The 17,270-nt window shown below is 40.0% G+C and overlaps 2 protein-coding genes across 3 annotated transcripts in view; one reads left to right on the top strand and one right to left on the bottom strand.

Moving 5' to 3' along the window:
• Positions 1-5,644, top strand: part of fgf14 (fibroblast growth factor 14) — a 114,374-nt gene extending 108,730 nt beyond the window's left edge. For both annotated transcript variants that reach the window (XM_042495081.1, XM_042495080.1), the window contains exons 4-5: positions 1,484-1,682; positions 4,827-5,644. In XM_042495081.1, coding sequence (XP_042351015.1) covers positions 1,484-1,682; positions 4,827-4,969 — 342 coding nt within the window. In that variant the 3' untranslated portion in view covers positions 4,970-5,644. The remainder of the gene's footprint in view (positions 1-1,483; positions 1,683-4,826) is intronic.
• A 2,596-nt stretch (positions 5,645-8,240) lies between these two features.
• Positions 8,241-17,270, bottom strand: part of itgbl1 (integrin, beta-like 1) — a 67,695-nt gene continuing 58,665 nt past the window's right edge. The window contains exon 11 of the mRNA XM_042495170.1: positions 8,241-10,219. Coding sequence (XP_042351104.1) covers positions 10,131-10,219 — 89 coding nt within the window. The 3' untranslated portion in view covers positions 8,241-10,130. The remainder of the gene's footprint in view (positions 10,220-17,270) is intronic.

Below are 17,270 nucleotides of genomic sequence, written 5' to 3'. Positions count from 1 at the left end.
TCTTGAGCCAAATCATCCTTTTTCTCTGTTTTCTGTGGTCATTTAGCAAATACTTTAAGAAGTATTATTGTCTTTCTACTGCATAGACAGCCTAGTTTTATTGAAAGGGGATCTTCCCAACAGTGAAATACTTGTTTACGCACCAAAGCGTACCGTAAGCTCTTAAGTGTTGGTTAAGAGGTTTTAACCCATCAACACAGGCTAAAGCTATATTTGTAGCATGATCTTCTATCACATTTACCTATTTCATTTAAACACAACTAAAGTGAAGTGAAATACAACTTCCAAAAGTTATGTTTAAGATCTTCATCAGAGACCCTGTGCGATAAGTTCATTTTACTTAAGCACACAAAGTAATTTACAATGTACTGTGGGTTGAAAAATGACATTAGATACAATAAAAGACACAATCTCAGTTTTGTTTATTTACTGCAAAGAAATTAAAGTATTTCCTATTTTGGTTCCCTCGAGAGTCTTTTCAAAGACCCTGACATTGAGAACCACAGGAGTTCAGGAAGTATCAGAGGATTTTTGCATGTACCGTCAGTACTTCTTTGAGCCAGCTCAGTGTGAACTGCTCACAACAGATGTGGTGAAACTCTCCATTGTGATGAGTGTGCTTTGATTAATACACCCCGATGAATGCCTTTATTTTTAGCCCGGCAGGGCGGACAATGTGGAAACGCTTTTTATTACCCTTCTGGTTGGAGATGAATGGGCAGCGGCAGAGAGAGATGTGGAGCCTCGGTGTTCATTCATCATTGCCAGATTGAGGTGTAAAGGATGGAGGAGTCACTTGATTAGTTCTATCATTATTCGTACAAAGTTCAGAAGGCAGTCATAGACAAATTGCTAATAGACGAGATAGTATGTGGAAAGAATAATCACATTTAGGTTTTACCAATTAAAAAACAATGTTTGAGGAACAAGGAGTGTCTGCTCAGACATCTGGGAGGAGAAAGTGCTGATATTTCCAGTGCCTAGGTGTAGGGGTCAGTGCCTAACAATATATACTTTCTGCCAGGAACACGAGCTAATTGACTAAACGAGTGCTCTCATATCTGATGTCAAGGTTAAGGCCAAGGAGAGAATGAGCATTGCATTTCATCGGAGCAGGTCATTAGCTCCGGCTTGAGACATGATTATAGCGAGATAGACTCTGCAGCGCTAATCCTCTCCACGACAGGTGGAGGTATGAAGTCCATTTCACCTGGCGAGGCAGTTTCTGCACCTGCCATAACATTTATCTGTACATTGCAAGCATAACGGTGGCATTTGTCCCGGTGACCTCCATAAAAGTTCAAATATGAAATATGAACTGACATCTGTTTCATGCGGACATAATATGAACCATGAATTATTTATCTGAGTCCGCTGGAATGTCTTCCACATGTTACATTCAGATGAAATCTTCCATGTATTGTTTTTGGTTTGAAGGAGCCTGTTCTTATGATGCGTCTGGTGCTTGTGTCTGTCTCCGCAGGAACTCTTTACAGCAGAGTGCAAGTTCAAAGAGTCGGTGTTTGAGAACTACTATGTGATCTACTCGTCCATGTTGTATAGACAACAGGAGTCGGGGAGAGCTTGGTTCCTAGGGCTCAATAAAGAGGGCCAAGCCATGAAGGGGAACCGAGTGAAAAAAACAAAACCAGCTGCTCACTTCCTGCCCAAGCCATTAGAAGGTATGTACTACAATATAGGTGTAACGATATGTCAACGTAGATCAATATGTCGTTTTGATTACCAACAATCAAATGTTGTTGGTGAAAATGTTGATATATGTTATCATATTTATTTTGAAATTGCCATGCCACATCCGTGTCACCTTTTCTGTCCAAGCACAACTCCTTCCTAAACATTTAAACTGTGCAAACGGCCCTCCGCCAGGCAAACGACGGCAAGCAGCCAAGAAAAACACAATGACGATATTAACTGATATTACCTCATATTGATATCAGGCCTCTGAATTGACAGGAAGTGAAGATTAATTGTGGCAGACTTTGTGATATCGGCAAATATCGTATCATTGTCTGAAGAATTGCTATAGTATCAGATTGTGACGAGACTTGTGATTTTACTGTAATAAACACTCAGAGGGAGTGAGATCAGATAACATTTTTAAAACTGCACAGAGGGTTAGTGATAATTAACAATATCTGATGTCGTAAGCATAGCTATTTTCTAGAGCTAATTTATGGTATTATTTATTTTAAGTAAAAAAAGATATGAGTTTTAAAAAATGTCATTTTCATGATAGCTGTGGTGATATTCTGTGTTTTTCTTTATGTAAACAGTATCAATTGAAAGAGTGGCCTTCATTCAGATAAATATGGGTACTGTAGTTTATCAATCCCACACTATTTCACTTCTGCTGAGTATAGAAATACAACCATGACAGTCGTTTTACATTAAAAACAAAACTTAGCTAATATCTGTTCTGTCTGTAGTAGCAGTGTTTCATTTTGCAATGCCAAATTTTATTTTTGATTCCAAGACTTATTGTCATTGTTCTAACACCATACTAGAGCGCCAAATGTGTATTAATCCGCAAGTTAAAATAGTGCCTCACAAAAGCAAAAATTCCTCCATTTTATGCCCAGCTGTTTTAGGAAATGACTGAGACTTTTTCTTTTTTTAATCATTGTGAACTTTCATGATCTGTTTCTAAAGATTTCCATCTTTATTAGTCTCCAATTAATCTGGGGCTGAGTTGGAATGAATTGAAAGATGAGCTCACATAATACTGGTTTTCGTCTTTTCATGGAATTTATTGAAATTAAGAAAACCACTGAATATCACCAGCGTTATCCTATAAAAGGTCAAGTCTAAGCTGTGCAAGGTACACAACTTCCAGAATACAAACATTACACTGAGATGGCGACAGATATTTCTCATATTTTAGGCTTGGGCGGCTTGCAGTTGCCTGAAGGGATTTATTTAAATAATTCAGTGTTTTGTGTGACCTTTAAAAAAAACAGGTGAAAGTCAGATAACAAAATCGTAATACAAAAAGTATAGTATAAGCAGTTTAAAAACATACTTTAACAGCTCTCACTTTCGTTTGTACTTACTCAGAGGGACTCAAGGGGCAACATTTCCTCCTCATTTTCTCTCCACTTTTTAGCGCCTGGAGGAATTTTTTTAAGCTGTCAACATTGCAAGAGACCTTGTTACTGTAAACAACGATGCCTTTTTGCAGCAGGACACATAATGTTTCAGTGGAAACATAATTAGATCTGGGTGAAAAACAGTAAAAGTTGAAAACAATGAGCACAACTACCATTGCTAAATTGCAACACAGATGCCCCATACTATAAGGCAGGATCCCCACAGTAATGATACTGTACAAGCGTGTGAAAAACATGTTTGACATGTTTTTGTATTAATGCATTGATTCTCTATTTTGCTGCTGTAAGCATGCAGTGTTGGAGGCAGGACAGCTCTGTAAGTGCAGTATGAAATGTTGATAGTCCAGCAGATGCCACCGTCACTCTCGTCTGCCGCCAGCCTGATTGCGTCCCATCATTTAAACATGGAATCAAGTTGAAGTGTCCTGTCAAGACAGCTGTAGTCTAGTGGTTGTAAAGTGGACGATAATGAGACACTTTCTGCTGTTTTGTTGGAAAGCATGTGCTTAGATTCAGGAATCAGCCCTGATGGAGACTGAAGCAGGTCAGGATGGTAGCAAGAAGCCCAAAGGGAAACAGTGTTATCAGCTTTTTTTAAAATCTATAAATTGCAGGATGTCTTCTTTGAAGGTTTTGAGGAATTTTATTTAACAACTTATGAAAAAAAGGCAAAACATTAAGTATTGATAGGGGATTAAAGCATCTTAAAGTTACAGTGTGTAAGATATTGGGGGATTTAGTGGCATCTTGTTGTAGGGACTGTAGATTGCAACCAGCTGAAACTTCTCCCGGTTAGAATTCCTTCAGTGTTCACATGTTTCAGAGGGAGCCGAATTATCTGCAGAGGTCTCCTCCTTTCCAAAACAAATGGACCAGGTGGTTTAAACCGTCAGAAAAAAAGACTAAAGCAGTTTCACGTTAAAATTCAGTGTTTCTCCAATGCTGTTTGGCATGTTGGAGACAGGCTGCTCGCCCAGCACCTGCTAATGTGTGCTGACCTTATCTCTGATGGAGGCGTTCAGGAAGTCTTTTTACCTTGAGCTGAATTGTACACAAATGCCCCTTCCTCTTAAAAACAAACAGACCTGCTGATTTCAACCATTACAAACACTGGATAAAAAGTTTCATGTTTCAAAACAATGTTTTTCACTGTTTAGTATTTTGGGGATGGGCTGCTAGCCAAGAACCTGCTAGTGTGTGCTCACCTTTTTCCTTTGATAACTTAAGATCCAGACGTTCAGGAGGTTTTTAAAGGGAGCCAAATTATCCACAGAAGACTCTTCTTTTCCAAAACAAAAGTCATTTAAACCAGGGAAAACACTGAACAAAGTAGTTTTGCTGACGCTTTCGTTGCAAAGGGGCTGCTAACGACGCAAAACTCAAATCTAGAGCCAGTGTTTGGTTTGTCTGTTCTTGGCTACTGTAGAAACATGGCGATGCATCATGGCGATCTCTGTAGATGAGGACCCGGTCCCTCTGGAGATAGAAATGGTTTATTCTGAGATAACTAAAACAGAGTAAGTCTCATTTTGAGGTGATGATACTCTAAAGAAAACAGATTTTTTATTATATTCCATCTCGACCAATATTTCCCTCTGAATCCTTCACACTGGACCTTTAAATATTTTTACAGGTAAACTCAAAAGTGCAGGGAAGATGTTCTTGCTAACAGCTTTTTCTTGTCTCTCTCTCCTCCAGTTGCCATGTACAGAGAGCCATCGTTGCATGATGTTGGAGAGACAGTGCCCAAGGCGGCAGTTCCTCCCAGTAAAAGCACAAGTGAGCCGGCAGTGATGAACGGAGGTAAACCTGTAAGCAAGCCCGACAAGCCCGCCACATAGCCACACCTGACCGGTGTGTGTGCGCGTGCGTGCGGAGGGGAGGGGGGAAACGTGACGGAGGCAGGGCTTTTTTTTTCCCGACTAGACTCCAGACCCTCTTTCTTCTGTGGATCAGATCCAGGCGAAAACCTCCCCTTCCTTTTCTTCTCTCGCTCCTCCTTCCTCTTTCTCCACCTCGCCCTCCTTTTTCTCCAGCTGTCTCAACATGGGCGCACGGATTCTGAGGCGGCTGAGTTTTCTCCAGCACAGGAGGGAGGAGGACCTCTGATCAAGGAATGCCTTTTAGATTCCTCTAAAACTGTGAGAATTCATGTGAATAACGCGTGTTTTACAGCCACGCTCGTGGTACTTTGCTTGCTGACGGTTCATTCAAGAAACACCCCCCCCCACCCTCCTCCTCTCTCTATAACGCCCTGTTGCAGCAGAGTCTGTGTACCTTCAGATCTATTTTCTATACCACAGTTCACCAGCTATGTTCTGGGATAGAGACTGTATAGATAGAGTAAATATTTGGACTGTCGTCCTCTATTTTTTACGAGTATGTTCCCCTCTCCCTCTCTTTCTATCTCCAGTCACACACTTTTCTCTTTGTCGAGTAACCTAGAAAAGATAAAAAACATTTTGCAAGGGAGTTGTGTGATTTTCTAAAAACACAGATGTGGCATAAAAACAAACATATATATACAAAAAAAATCCAAATTTTTCGTCTTGCCTACAACATGCACACACATACAATTACAGACACACAAAGTTTGTGGTGGGAGGGGGGGGGGGTTGTCGCTTTTTACAGCTGATAAAAACACACTGGAGGCTGGCAGATCGCTCCTGCAATCATAGTTGATGAAGTGCTAATTACCGCCACTGCAATCAATGCGAGGAGCTCCCTACACACATACAAACACACACATTTATAAGCAGATGTGTGTGTGGGTGGGAGAGCGCTGTAAGGAATGGTGTATACATATCACTATCTAAGTCCCACCAGCGGTTCAGTCCGCCTTCTCTGGTAAATAGAAAAACCTGAAGTCTATTTTTCTTTAATCTTATTTCAGAGCGTGGGCTCTAGGAATATCTCTAGGCCTTGTAGGCCTCTGTCCCTCACTCACTGACTTCTTTGGACTACGAGGCAAGGCTGGAGGCTTTGACCCAGATGGTCTATAACTGCAGCACTGGCAGCCATCTTACGGCAGCGTCTACTTCAAGCCAGAAAACAACATGGCTGAAAACCAGTAGGCGACATTTATACTGGCTGCATCCCTATTTGGTTCAGCAAACTAAAGCATGGGCAAGGTTAATTATTGTGTTCTCTCTTCTTGCAGCAGTTATACAAGAGATGGCTTATATTGTAACATTTTCACTGTATAAAACTTAGGGAAAATGACTATTAAAAATCATAACTTTTTAAATGACTAGATATTATTATTATAATTATTATTATTATTATTATGAGAGGATTTGTCTCCTAGCTCAGCATGCAGAGTCCAGTACTGATCATCTTGGCCTATCACGTGCCTGTTTGGACCTTGATTCCCGGCATGCAAAAACAGGTTCCCAGTCCCCACTGGGCCAAAGGTGCCTCACCCACCCGATACATCCACGTAGAGGACACGTAGCATAACCCATTGAATTACCACACTCTCAGATGTACTCATTCTGAAATGACCAAAGTCTTTTTTTCATCCCGAGACGAACTGATTCAAAAACAAACCCGATTCTGATTCAATCCATCGAAGCTTTCACTGTGATAGCATTTGTTCCGAGAGAATCAACTCCGCTCAGACCCCCCCAAAGGTCTTCGACTGATGTCATTTTGAAGAAGTACGTATACCTTGAATTAATCACATGCATGTATTTTCTATAAGGAAACAAGGTATGGGTATTCACTCTGTGTACGCTGAAAAGCACTGATGTTGGGAGTTGAATGGGCATGTTGTAGGCTACAGCACACTCACAGCTAACCTGACGGTAAACCCACTGCACTTTTCTGTTTTGCATCTCCATCCCGACTGTTAGCAGTTTGTCACGGCTCCATCCGATTGATCACTTTATAGCATTTGTCTTGTTTGAAATATTTTCCTAGTAGTTTTTGTTAGATAAGAATATTAAGTAGATGCTGTGTGCTGCTAAAACTGCAACTATTAAGAATTGATTTCTAATTTTCTGAGTTTATTGGGATTACACGTGATAATTTCTTCTTACAGCACATCAAAGCACATTATTTGTCTGTACAAAGCTGTTAATAACAGAAATGGCGTTCGATACACACACACAGGAGCTGGAAACCACTGTATTTGGGGCTGATGTTCTGTCCTCATTACAGCCAATCATCCTCCACTCTTTACAAACTCTACATGCTGGGCTGGCTGCTGCTCCAGCCCTGCAGTTCCAGATTACTGGCTCCTCCAAGGCTGACTTTATTTTTGTAAATGACCGGTGTGTAAATGTACATCTCTGTTTAGATCTCTGTAGCCACCTTTTATTTTCATTTTTTATTTTTTCGTTTCGTCCTTTTTTTTCTCTCGTATACGGGTCGTGCGTGATGTCGTCTGATACCGATCACTTTTGCTTTGCCCCCCCTCCCCCTCTTCAGATGTGTTACAAGAATATTCTAGCAACTTAGTTTCTTTGTCGCTTCTGTTTTCAACCTCTTATTTTGTACGTTGTCCCATCTGTTGCATGGGGAGAGGATGGCATCGATGAACTGCATGTAGTAGGCTATGTCTATCAAGAACTGTTGGTATGTACCGCTAATTTTACATACATATATGCAACGAGTTTGTCTACACTATACAGTTTGTGTTTGTTGTATACACATATACAACATATTGAATAAAATATTTATATAAAAGGTGTACTGTAATGTCAGTAACATACTTAATGCAATATAGTGTGCAGTATATTATTGCACCTGTCATTTTTTTTGGATGGGACAAAGAAAAACAGAGGGGTTGGCTAGTTTAAGCATGAAAAAGGCCAAAGTAGAATTTACATTAAATTTTCTTTGTGACTTCTTATCGGTCCTCTTTTCAAGTGGTGACTGAGCTCTCGTGTCAATGCAGCTCTCATCCCCTGATGCCACCTTTTTGAAGTGACATGGACATCCAGCATGCCACAACTGAACTATGTATGCCCTCTCTTTGTTTCCTCCACATAGAGTTTAATCTTGTCACTAGTATGTGTTGAAGTGAGGAATGTCCGTCACGTACCCTCGGTACGGTGTGGCTTTCACGGCAGGTTATTTGGTTTGATTTTCCCGGTGGAGAAGGATAGGCACTATTAAAATGATTTATTTTCAAAAAATATATATACCATTGCAAGTATGCCCATTGGAGTTATGTCATGTTATAACAAATTTGTAACCATGTATGATTAAGGTCTTCGCATTGTTTTCCATGCAAAATGTTGTGTCATGCGACACATTTAATGTTTTATTATTAAAAAGAAATAAAAACCTCAAACAGTAACACCTGCCTCGAGCTTTCAAGTTAACTTTTATACCAATTTAAGAAACATAGACTGTATAATAAAGATGGACGACGTGAGAGCTCCATAAACTGTATAAAATAATGAACGTAGCTACCCTTGACATCACTAATTGGTTTGGGGACTGCTGTTTGGAAGCTTTGACTTTGGCATTTTGGACGTCCCTGTCTTGGATATCTGAAGCCAGAGGCGACTGCATTTGGATGAGAAGTCTGACCTGTGGAAGAACGAGGAATGGATCCAACTCACAGACTGTAGCGACCAAAGATGTTCAGTAATATCTCGATACCAGACACTAAGACGGCGCCTACTCATCCCAGTGGAGTTGCTCACCTGGTGCATACGGGGTTTTTTTTGCTGCAATACCACAAGTGGCCACCGGGAAAAATTGAAAGCAAGGCTGAGCAGCTTTCCTGGGGGGCCTGGAAGAAACACCTGACACATGACTATCAGTCAAGTGGCCCTGGCCGTAAATTTGTGTAATTTTAATCCTTAAAAACAATAGAAGAAAGAACGAGAGTTATATGAAATTTAAACCCCTGTACAGTTGTCAATAAATTAGTGACCAATTTAATTTTTTTTGTACCAGGCTATAAACATGTTTATTTCTGCTGTGACGTTGGATATTTTGGGGGGTCTATGGGGCTTTATTCACTTGTGGAGCCAGCCTCAAGGGGTGATTAGAGGAACTGCAGTTTTTGGCACTTCTACGTTGACTTCATTTTTTAACCCTGAAGGTTTCCTCTTGGACAAATGCCCAAAAATGAAGCCAAAACATCTCAATCACCCCTGGCGGCTGGCTGAAGTATAAATCCATAACCCAATTCTATGTAAGAAGATGGGACACGTGGCAAACTAAAACTTCAATATGCATGTCAAATACATTTTTCTGTCATTCTGGTGGTTTCTGTGATTTTAGGTCGTTCTTATCAAACTGATGTATGTTTGTTTTCTGTACGTTTTATTTTTACTCTGTACTCGATGGTACATAAAGGGGGTGTTACTTCATGATTGTATGTGCCAATCAGTGTGCTTGCATCCAATGGCACTGCTTTGGTTGGATGGATGGGCCGAAAGTCAACACCAGTACCTTGGAGATCTCTTCTTCACAGACTCTGGCTCCAGTTCATATTATCAGCGCATGGCGGGGGCTTTATGCAGGGTATTTTTGTTTCGTTTTTGAGGGAAGACGTGTCGTCCATCTTTATATACGGTCATGGGGTTAAACACACCATTCTGTACCAGTTAAAAACACATCTCCCAGTGGTATTCCACACACTCCAAAAATCTCACTTTAATAAATCTTCTCTTTCCAACATTTGGATTTGTCATGTACCTGCATCCTATTATGTGTAGCCACCTGGAATATGTAAGCAATCCTACATTATTAAACAATTATACATAAAGCTGTTTTGGAAACAAGTGTTTACATGGTAATATGTTTCTTTTACACCTACAATACCCAGTTTTATAAGGATCATTTGTAACCAGTACAATAAAAGAATGAATACTGTTACTGATATGCAAAATGACATCCATGTTAAGTTTTGTCTTCTCCCTCCTCTCGTGGTTTTCCTGGCTGTGGTGTTTTACCAGCCTGGTCGTGACCGTCAGCGGTGCTCCTGGTCGCTCCGGGCAGCCAGGCCTCTTGTCTCTTAACACCAGTGTCCTCTCCTCCTCAGTACTCTGCTCCCAACCAGATTTCACAAGCGTTCCCCGTCCAGCCGTCCCAGCACTCGCAGTTGCCGCAATTGCACAGCCCATTCCCTGTGAGGAGATGTGAGAAGAAAAGCTGTGAATTAAGAGCTGTGCCATCATGCCTGACCTTTAACAAGGTTCCTCTTTTCACACCCTGCTTCCCTGGGTGCAGCTCTCTGCTGGGGGATGGAGGCTGTCTGCACCGCTCAGGACAGTTTGTGGTTTTCCACTCCTTTTGCCCACACAGCAGAGAGAGAAAACTCTGGTTTAATTAAGAGAGAAAAGCCTTTATATGTAAGATTTTCACATTTATGCAAAGCTCAGACATCCTCAAATCTGACTAGTCTTTCTTATATTTAACTGTGGTGGTTAAAAAAAAAAAAAAAAGAAAAGTCAGTCTGTCTTCTCCAGAAAAAATGCTTGTAACTGCCCATATCTTTTCCTTCTTGTTTCTTTCTTTTCATTTCTTTCCCCTGTAAAATATTACACATATTAACATGGACCAGATAGAGGCTGAAAATGACCACAAAGAGCTGCAAAGGAACTAAAAAGAGAAACAAAATGATTTAAAAAAAGCAAACCCAAAAACAATAATACCTCAAGAGATACAAAAATGACTTTGTTAAGATACAAAACAACAACAAAGACTTGCAAAGGAACAACAAAGAGACACAAAATTTCCAAAAATAACTATGGGGGGGAGGTGGTGAGGCCTTTTGCATGGTAATGCTTTTGCAGGTCATAGTCTGCCCATCAGTGTAAGAGTTCAGGGTTAATCATGGAGGGTGCTCGACATTACAGAGTTCTCATTCATTTGTTCAACTTTTATTTAAACCTCAAGGAATCACTGAGGGCAAGCCCCATATTTTCAGTGATGTCAATCAAGTCCAAACACTATTATAAATAGATACATTCAAAAGAAACGTAATTGGTAATCATAGTTTTAAACTGGCCCATAGTAACTATTATGTTGAGTTGAGTGAACATTATGAGAATTTCCAGGTAGATGCAGCAGAAAAACTACAAGCAGTTTTTCCAAATTCAGTATTAGTCTGGGGAGCGTTGAGCATTAAGCACTCAGCCCATCTCCTGCAGCCGTTCACTAACATTAACTCAGAAGCTTAAGAGGCCGCAACTTGGAAAAACTACTGTGGAGCCAAAAGAGAAGCCCGAGCCAACAAGTTGTTGTTGTTGTTAGGTATGAGGACTTTTTATTTGGTATAAAGACAACCGGGGTTGGATAACAGCCTGCTCTGGATGTGTTATAATCCCGTTCCCCAAAGCTCTCCTCAAGCTCCCTAAGCTGTCAGACAGAGGATGTCGAGGTTAGGAGGAGGCCTTCTGCTGGGCTCCTGTCACACAGCTGAAAAGACATATCCACTGCAAAATATCACCAAGGGAGAGGAGGGACAGGGGGACATGGACAAAAACATTGGATGAAAGTTAGGTGAAAAAAATGAAAGCAGCAGAGATGAGTAATTAGGTGAGAAGAGGAGCAATAAAAGTGAGCCAAGCTGGTTGTTGATCTGCTGAATCCTGCTGCAGATGAGACAGACCTCCCTCTCATTAAAGGATAAGGCTGGCCAAACTCTTTATATTCTTCTTATTGCCAGTAAATCCCCACGAAAAGACCAAAACCAACAATGACTTAGTCTGTCTCTCAAAACTTTCCAGCTTCCTTACTGCACTCAAACACAAGCAAACCTCGAACAAACAGGAGTAAAAAATGCATTCGTTTGGGACTTTTTTTCTTCAGCAGATTAATACTCATTTGTTGCACTAATTTAAGACCAGTTTCGGTATGTTACTTAAGTACAATTAACACCTGAACTTCACTACAGTTTCAAAGTAGCTGTCCTTTGCTTGAGTATTTCAGTTTTCTGCTACTTACTTGATACTTCCTCTACATTTCAGATGGAAATATTCTACTTTTGACTCCACTGGCAGCTGTTGTTGTGGTACATGCGCAAGCCGACATCGCCTGTCTTTACTTTTTAAAATTCTGATACCTCAAGACCACATGTTCATTATTTTGTTTTCTTGAGAAAACAGGCTTTGTTATCTTGAGGTAACACTTTAATGATCACGTCATTTTGTAAAAAAAAAAAAAAAAAAAGAGCTATGTTATTAAGTGATTGTGAAATAATCAAACAGTTATCACAAGAAAACAAAAGGTTTTATGTTGTCATCTCAAGAAAATGAGTTGTGATATCTCGAGATAATGCAGTAGGTACAAATAGGTTGTTTGCTCATGTTTGGCTGCTTAAAATGTTTATGGGAGATTAGGAGAGCCAAGACAGCCTGCAGAGCTTCTCGACAATTACTAACTGATTTAGGCTAAAAATATCAGATCACGGAGTGTCCACTTTAATATTATTGACTGCATCAGATGGTAATGGTAATGAAGTGGTAACATGGTGTCCTCTTGTGCGCACAAGAGCAGCCAAATCACAGTAGGTGCATCCTGCCAAGAGCTTGGGGTGCGTGCCAAACGTACTTTGGTAATTTCATGGCCAGGCTCCCTTGATGCACCTGTGGGTCACTTGGGCTCAGAGAGAATGCATCATTAAAGTTGCATGCATTAGAAGCTTTGACAGTCATAACTTATCACATTCACTACTTTCAGCCCCTTTATTCATACAGACACAGAGTTTGGTCGGAGAAAACTCATTGCAGTCTGGAAAAAAAAAACTATTTTTAAACTTTGGTTTGAAACCCATACAGAGGCTCTGTGCGCACAAGAGAACACCACATTGCCATAAAATAATCATAACAATGATGAAATAATGAGCTTGTAATCTCGAGAAAAGGTATTAAGAAACTAATTGGGAGTTGTCTGTTTTCATTAGTACATGTTGATGGTAATATGCATATTTATAATCTTTATCTGGTAATCTTTGTTAGATTTTAAACGCAGAAGTCAGCTAATGTTTAATTATTTTTTCTTTTTCATTCTTTTTTCATTTTCCAGAGAGAGATGGCAATCACAAACATCAAGTATGAACCCCACCCAAAGAATAAACTGTATCCTCTAACATAATAGCAAACTAATAATAGTGACAGTGTTGAAGTCATATATATATATATATACAGATAGATAGATAGATAGATAGATAGATAGATATAGATATAAATATATGGATGTACAAATTCCTACATTTCCAGAGTTCCCTAAACATATCACGTTGAGGTTAGTAGGTTAGTAAGAGTTAATACTCCCCATTCATATGCTAATTTCCCTATATATACTAGTTTTTGTCTTGATCTCATCTGTGTGTTATAAAGGTGACTATAACACACAGATGAGATCAAGACAAAAACAAATAAAAAGTAAGTTAAGAGAGTAATAATAAAGATATACCGACTAACACAAACTGAGTCAAAGGAATCAGGTTTGAGCCATTTGCTCATTAAACGTACCAAACATTATAAAACAAATGAGTGGTGAACAAATGTTTAACATGTTTAACATAAAACTGAAGTCTACGGACGTTTCTGAGCGCGTGAAGTGGTCAGTTAAGCGCGCATGCGCGGGTCCTCGCGCTCAGGTAAACGCTCCAAAGCGGTTCAGGTATTTACAGTCTGTCGGATCGATACAGTTCAAGTGATTGTTTGGGCGACAGCTATTTGGATTAATCTTGCCAAACATCGCGGACACGTTAACGGTCCGTCCAGCACCCTGGAGGGATGTTTCTCCCGGTAGTTGTCTGCGGACTGCGGGGCTGAAGGTGGTCTCCCCTCCGGGAGGCCGTTGCTCAAGTTCGTTGGGTGCAGCAGTCGGAAGGATATGTTTTGGGCGTGGAGTTGATTTTTGAGCCCTTATACAGCATCGTGGACATGTCTCGGGATATCTGTTTGAGTTGCTGTACAGGACTATTTTCTTCCGCGCCGCGTCGAGGATCTTCACCGTGTCTGAGAAGCGGAGGAACCGGACCACAACCGCCCGAGGAAGGCGGCCTTCTCCGGGACGTCGCCGGAGCATACGGTGAGCACCTTCAGTTTCAATCTGGTGATACTCATTCAGGCCGACCGTCAGTTTTTGGTCCAGCAGAGCTTGAATGCGGTTGGATACTTTGTCCATTTCACCGAGGAACCGGCGGGTGTAGCATCCTGTTAGCATTAGCCTCGGCTGGTGTTGTGCTAGCTCGGGTCTCTGTGCTGGACTGTCGCGATGGTTTGTTTTTTCCGTCCTTGAGTGTTGGATCTTGTTTAGGAGCTGTTTATTTTCTCGAAATTGTAGTCGACTTCAGGAAGCATAGTTATTTGTTTCCTCGCAGGTGTAAGGTTATGACTGAAGGATTTGTATCACTGTTTACAGCACCAGGACAGCGCACGTGTGTGATTCACCTCTGTGTTTTGACAACAATGGAGCTCAATGAGATAGAGAAATAAGATACATCAGGCTTAGGATGTACGTTTTAGTAAGATCAGTAGTCAGTTTTGGCATTGTCATGGGACTTTATAGGCATTATGAGATATAAAGAATATTATTGGCTCATATTATCATTTAAATTGGAGAGGGAGCTGTGTTCTCCTGAATTTAGACTTCAACACCTGGAGAAACAATACTTAATAAAAATGGGCGTCTATACAAATTAACAGAAAATGTTGTTACTGCATTGCTGTTACTAAATCCTTTCAGGTAATAATAATAATTATAATAATAATAATAATAATAATAATAATATTAATACACATGCCCCTGATAAACACAATAAGATGTGTTTCATGTTGGAAAAATGTTGATTTTTTTGTTTTCTGGTTAGTTAGTTTTTTTTTTTTGTGAGGGGGTTCTCACTTTTACACATGTTGCAAACAGACAAACAGCCCTTTGTGTCTCTTTTCTTAAAATAACACGTTGATGTTGTCATATTCAGTGCATGAAATGTACCAGCAGGCATTCCTAATACAGTGAATTTTCCGCATCTCTCATTGGTTGTATGAGTAATGAGAATCTACAGCTTCGGAGGTGCCATGAAATCTCCAGATTCAGAGAAATTCGTAGGAAAACTTGCCAAAATTATTGTGTTATTATCATACAGAAAAAAAGACTCCATCAGTGCTACATGGCAAAGCAGTGACTGCTTGTACCTGCATATTTAAGACTTGTCTTTTCATGTAAAACACCATTACGGTAATAGTCCCCATTCATATGCTAATTTCCTCATATATACTCCAGTCAGTAATATGGTAATCAGGAGCATTTAACAGCATGCCATACATTTTCCCTCTTTCCTGCCAGTTTTCCACAATTTTTGAGTATTTCTGCATTCTGGATCCACTGATGCTCCTTTGACATTAAGGCTGACATTTGGAGTCATGGAGTCATGATGAGAAACACTTCTGAACAGCTGTCCAGATTTTGACAGGCCTCGGGGCAAAAATAATTATAAACATGTAGTGAGATTTCCATTATCAGTGGGGAGAAGACAGCTCCTGTGGATCAACGGCTATAAAAGAGAGAAAATGTATTTGTGTGCATGTTTGTCTCATCTCAAATCACTTTCCTGTTCTGTGAATCACAGCCATGGCCGGGAATGATGGTGGGATTGGGACAAAGTCTACAGATTTCTCTCTGTGTGTGTGTGTGTATGTGTGTGTTGGACGGAGAGTCAGACGTGCTCCAAATTATACTTATGGTAGTCAGATTGGGTCACAGGTCTGATTATCAATATAGTTGATTTGAACCTATTCTGTATTAGCTCTAACCAGGTATTACATTATAAAAACAGCGGGAGATATTTTAGGGAATCACTAATCTACATAAAAAAACATTAAAATAGGAAATCCTCTAAAGGAATACATCACCCACCAAATGACCATCATCAGCTCCTCAGCCCATGTTACATTGAATTTCTGAAGAAATTTTCATTTTTCTCGCATGCCTCCAGTAAACGATGAATCCAAAACCAGAACATTTTCAGTAAACTAAAATCATAGGGGTCCACGTTTAAAAACTATATCAAAATATGTGTTTGCCGACTCTCACACAACTAGTGCAGTATAATCCAAATCTCATTTATCCAGTCGTTTGTTTGGTGCGTCCCAAACGTAAACCTTTTTCCAACAGAGAAATGAAAAGAAAGTGAAACTTATCTTTTCTCTCTTTAGAGCCAGACTCCATTGACAAAAACTGTAATTTTACCTCACTGAACACAGGAGCTGCTGGTCTACTCAAGGCCGTCGCCATGGAGTTAACAGATGGATAAGCACTCACAAATGGCCCAGTTATCACAAAAAACAGGCAGAACACATGCAGAACTGCAGTACGGTGTAATGCTAGAACCAATACTAATAATAATGGCAATTTTGTGATGTTTATGGAGGATTATGATGACGTTTTCTAAAGATTATTTCCAATAGATGCCTGCAGTCCCGCCAGTTTTTTAAATTTACATCTCCATTAATATATTGGTGACATTTACAGCATATTTGATTATTAAGGGGGAGCCCCCCCTTTCCAATAGATGTTATAATTATTGTCCCGGGTATCAGATTCACGAATGTCACAGAATGACACAAACAAACTACTTGATTGAGACAGTGGTTGACTAGAAACTCTTTTACGCAGTGGTAGAAAAAATATTGAAATCATTTACTTAAGTAAAAGTTCAAAAGTATGTTAGCTTCAAAATGTACTTTAACCATATTTTAAAAAAGTACTCATTATGTGTGTTATTATAACATTGGATCATTATTATTGAAGCTTTCTCAGGGCGCAGAATGTGCCGTAGGTCCGACAATGAGGACAGAAATGAGCGAGACAGCAGGAGATAAAAATATAACATTCAATTATTTTTTCTTTGAAGCATACAAACAAATTATTTTTGGAATTAGTTTCTGTATCTCCACATTTATTCATGGGACATTGTTATAATAGTGTTGTTGTTTTCGACTTATTAACTTATGCTGCCGAGGTGTTGGTGTCCTCACTCTGCTAGGGTCGGTCCAGGACGCTTGTGTTACGCAAAAAATAAAGATGTAGTTGTGCATGTGGAGTCCAGGTGGGTTTTCCACGGGGCTGTTTCTGGATCAGGTGCAGTTTCTTGAACCCATGAAGACCTGTAGTGTGTGTAAGTGTGTGTGTGTGTGTGTGTGTGTGTGTGTGAGTATGTGTATT

The sequence above is a fragment of the Plectropomus leopardus genome, chromosome 10, assembly GCF_008729295.1.
Source record: "Plectropomus leopardus isolate mb chromosome 10, YSFRI_Pleo_2.0, whole genome shotgun sequence".
NCBI lineage: Eukaryota > Metazoa > Chordata > Actinopteri > Perciformes > Serranidae > Plectropomus > Plectropomus leopardus.
Note: the sequence above shows the minus strand (reverse complement) of the source record. Positions and strands in the feature narration are given on the sequence as shown.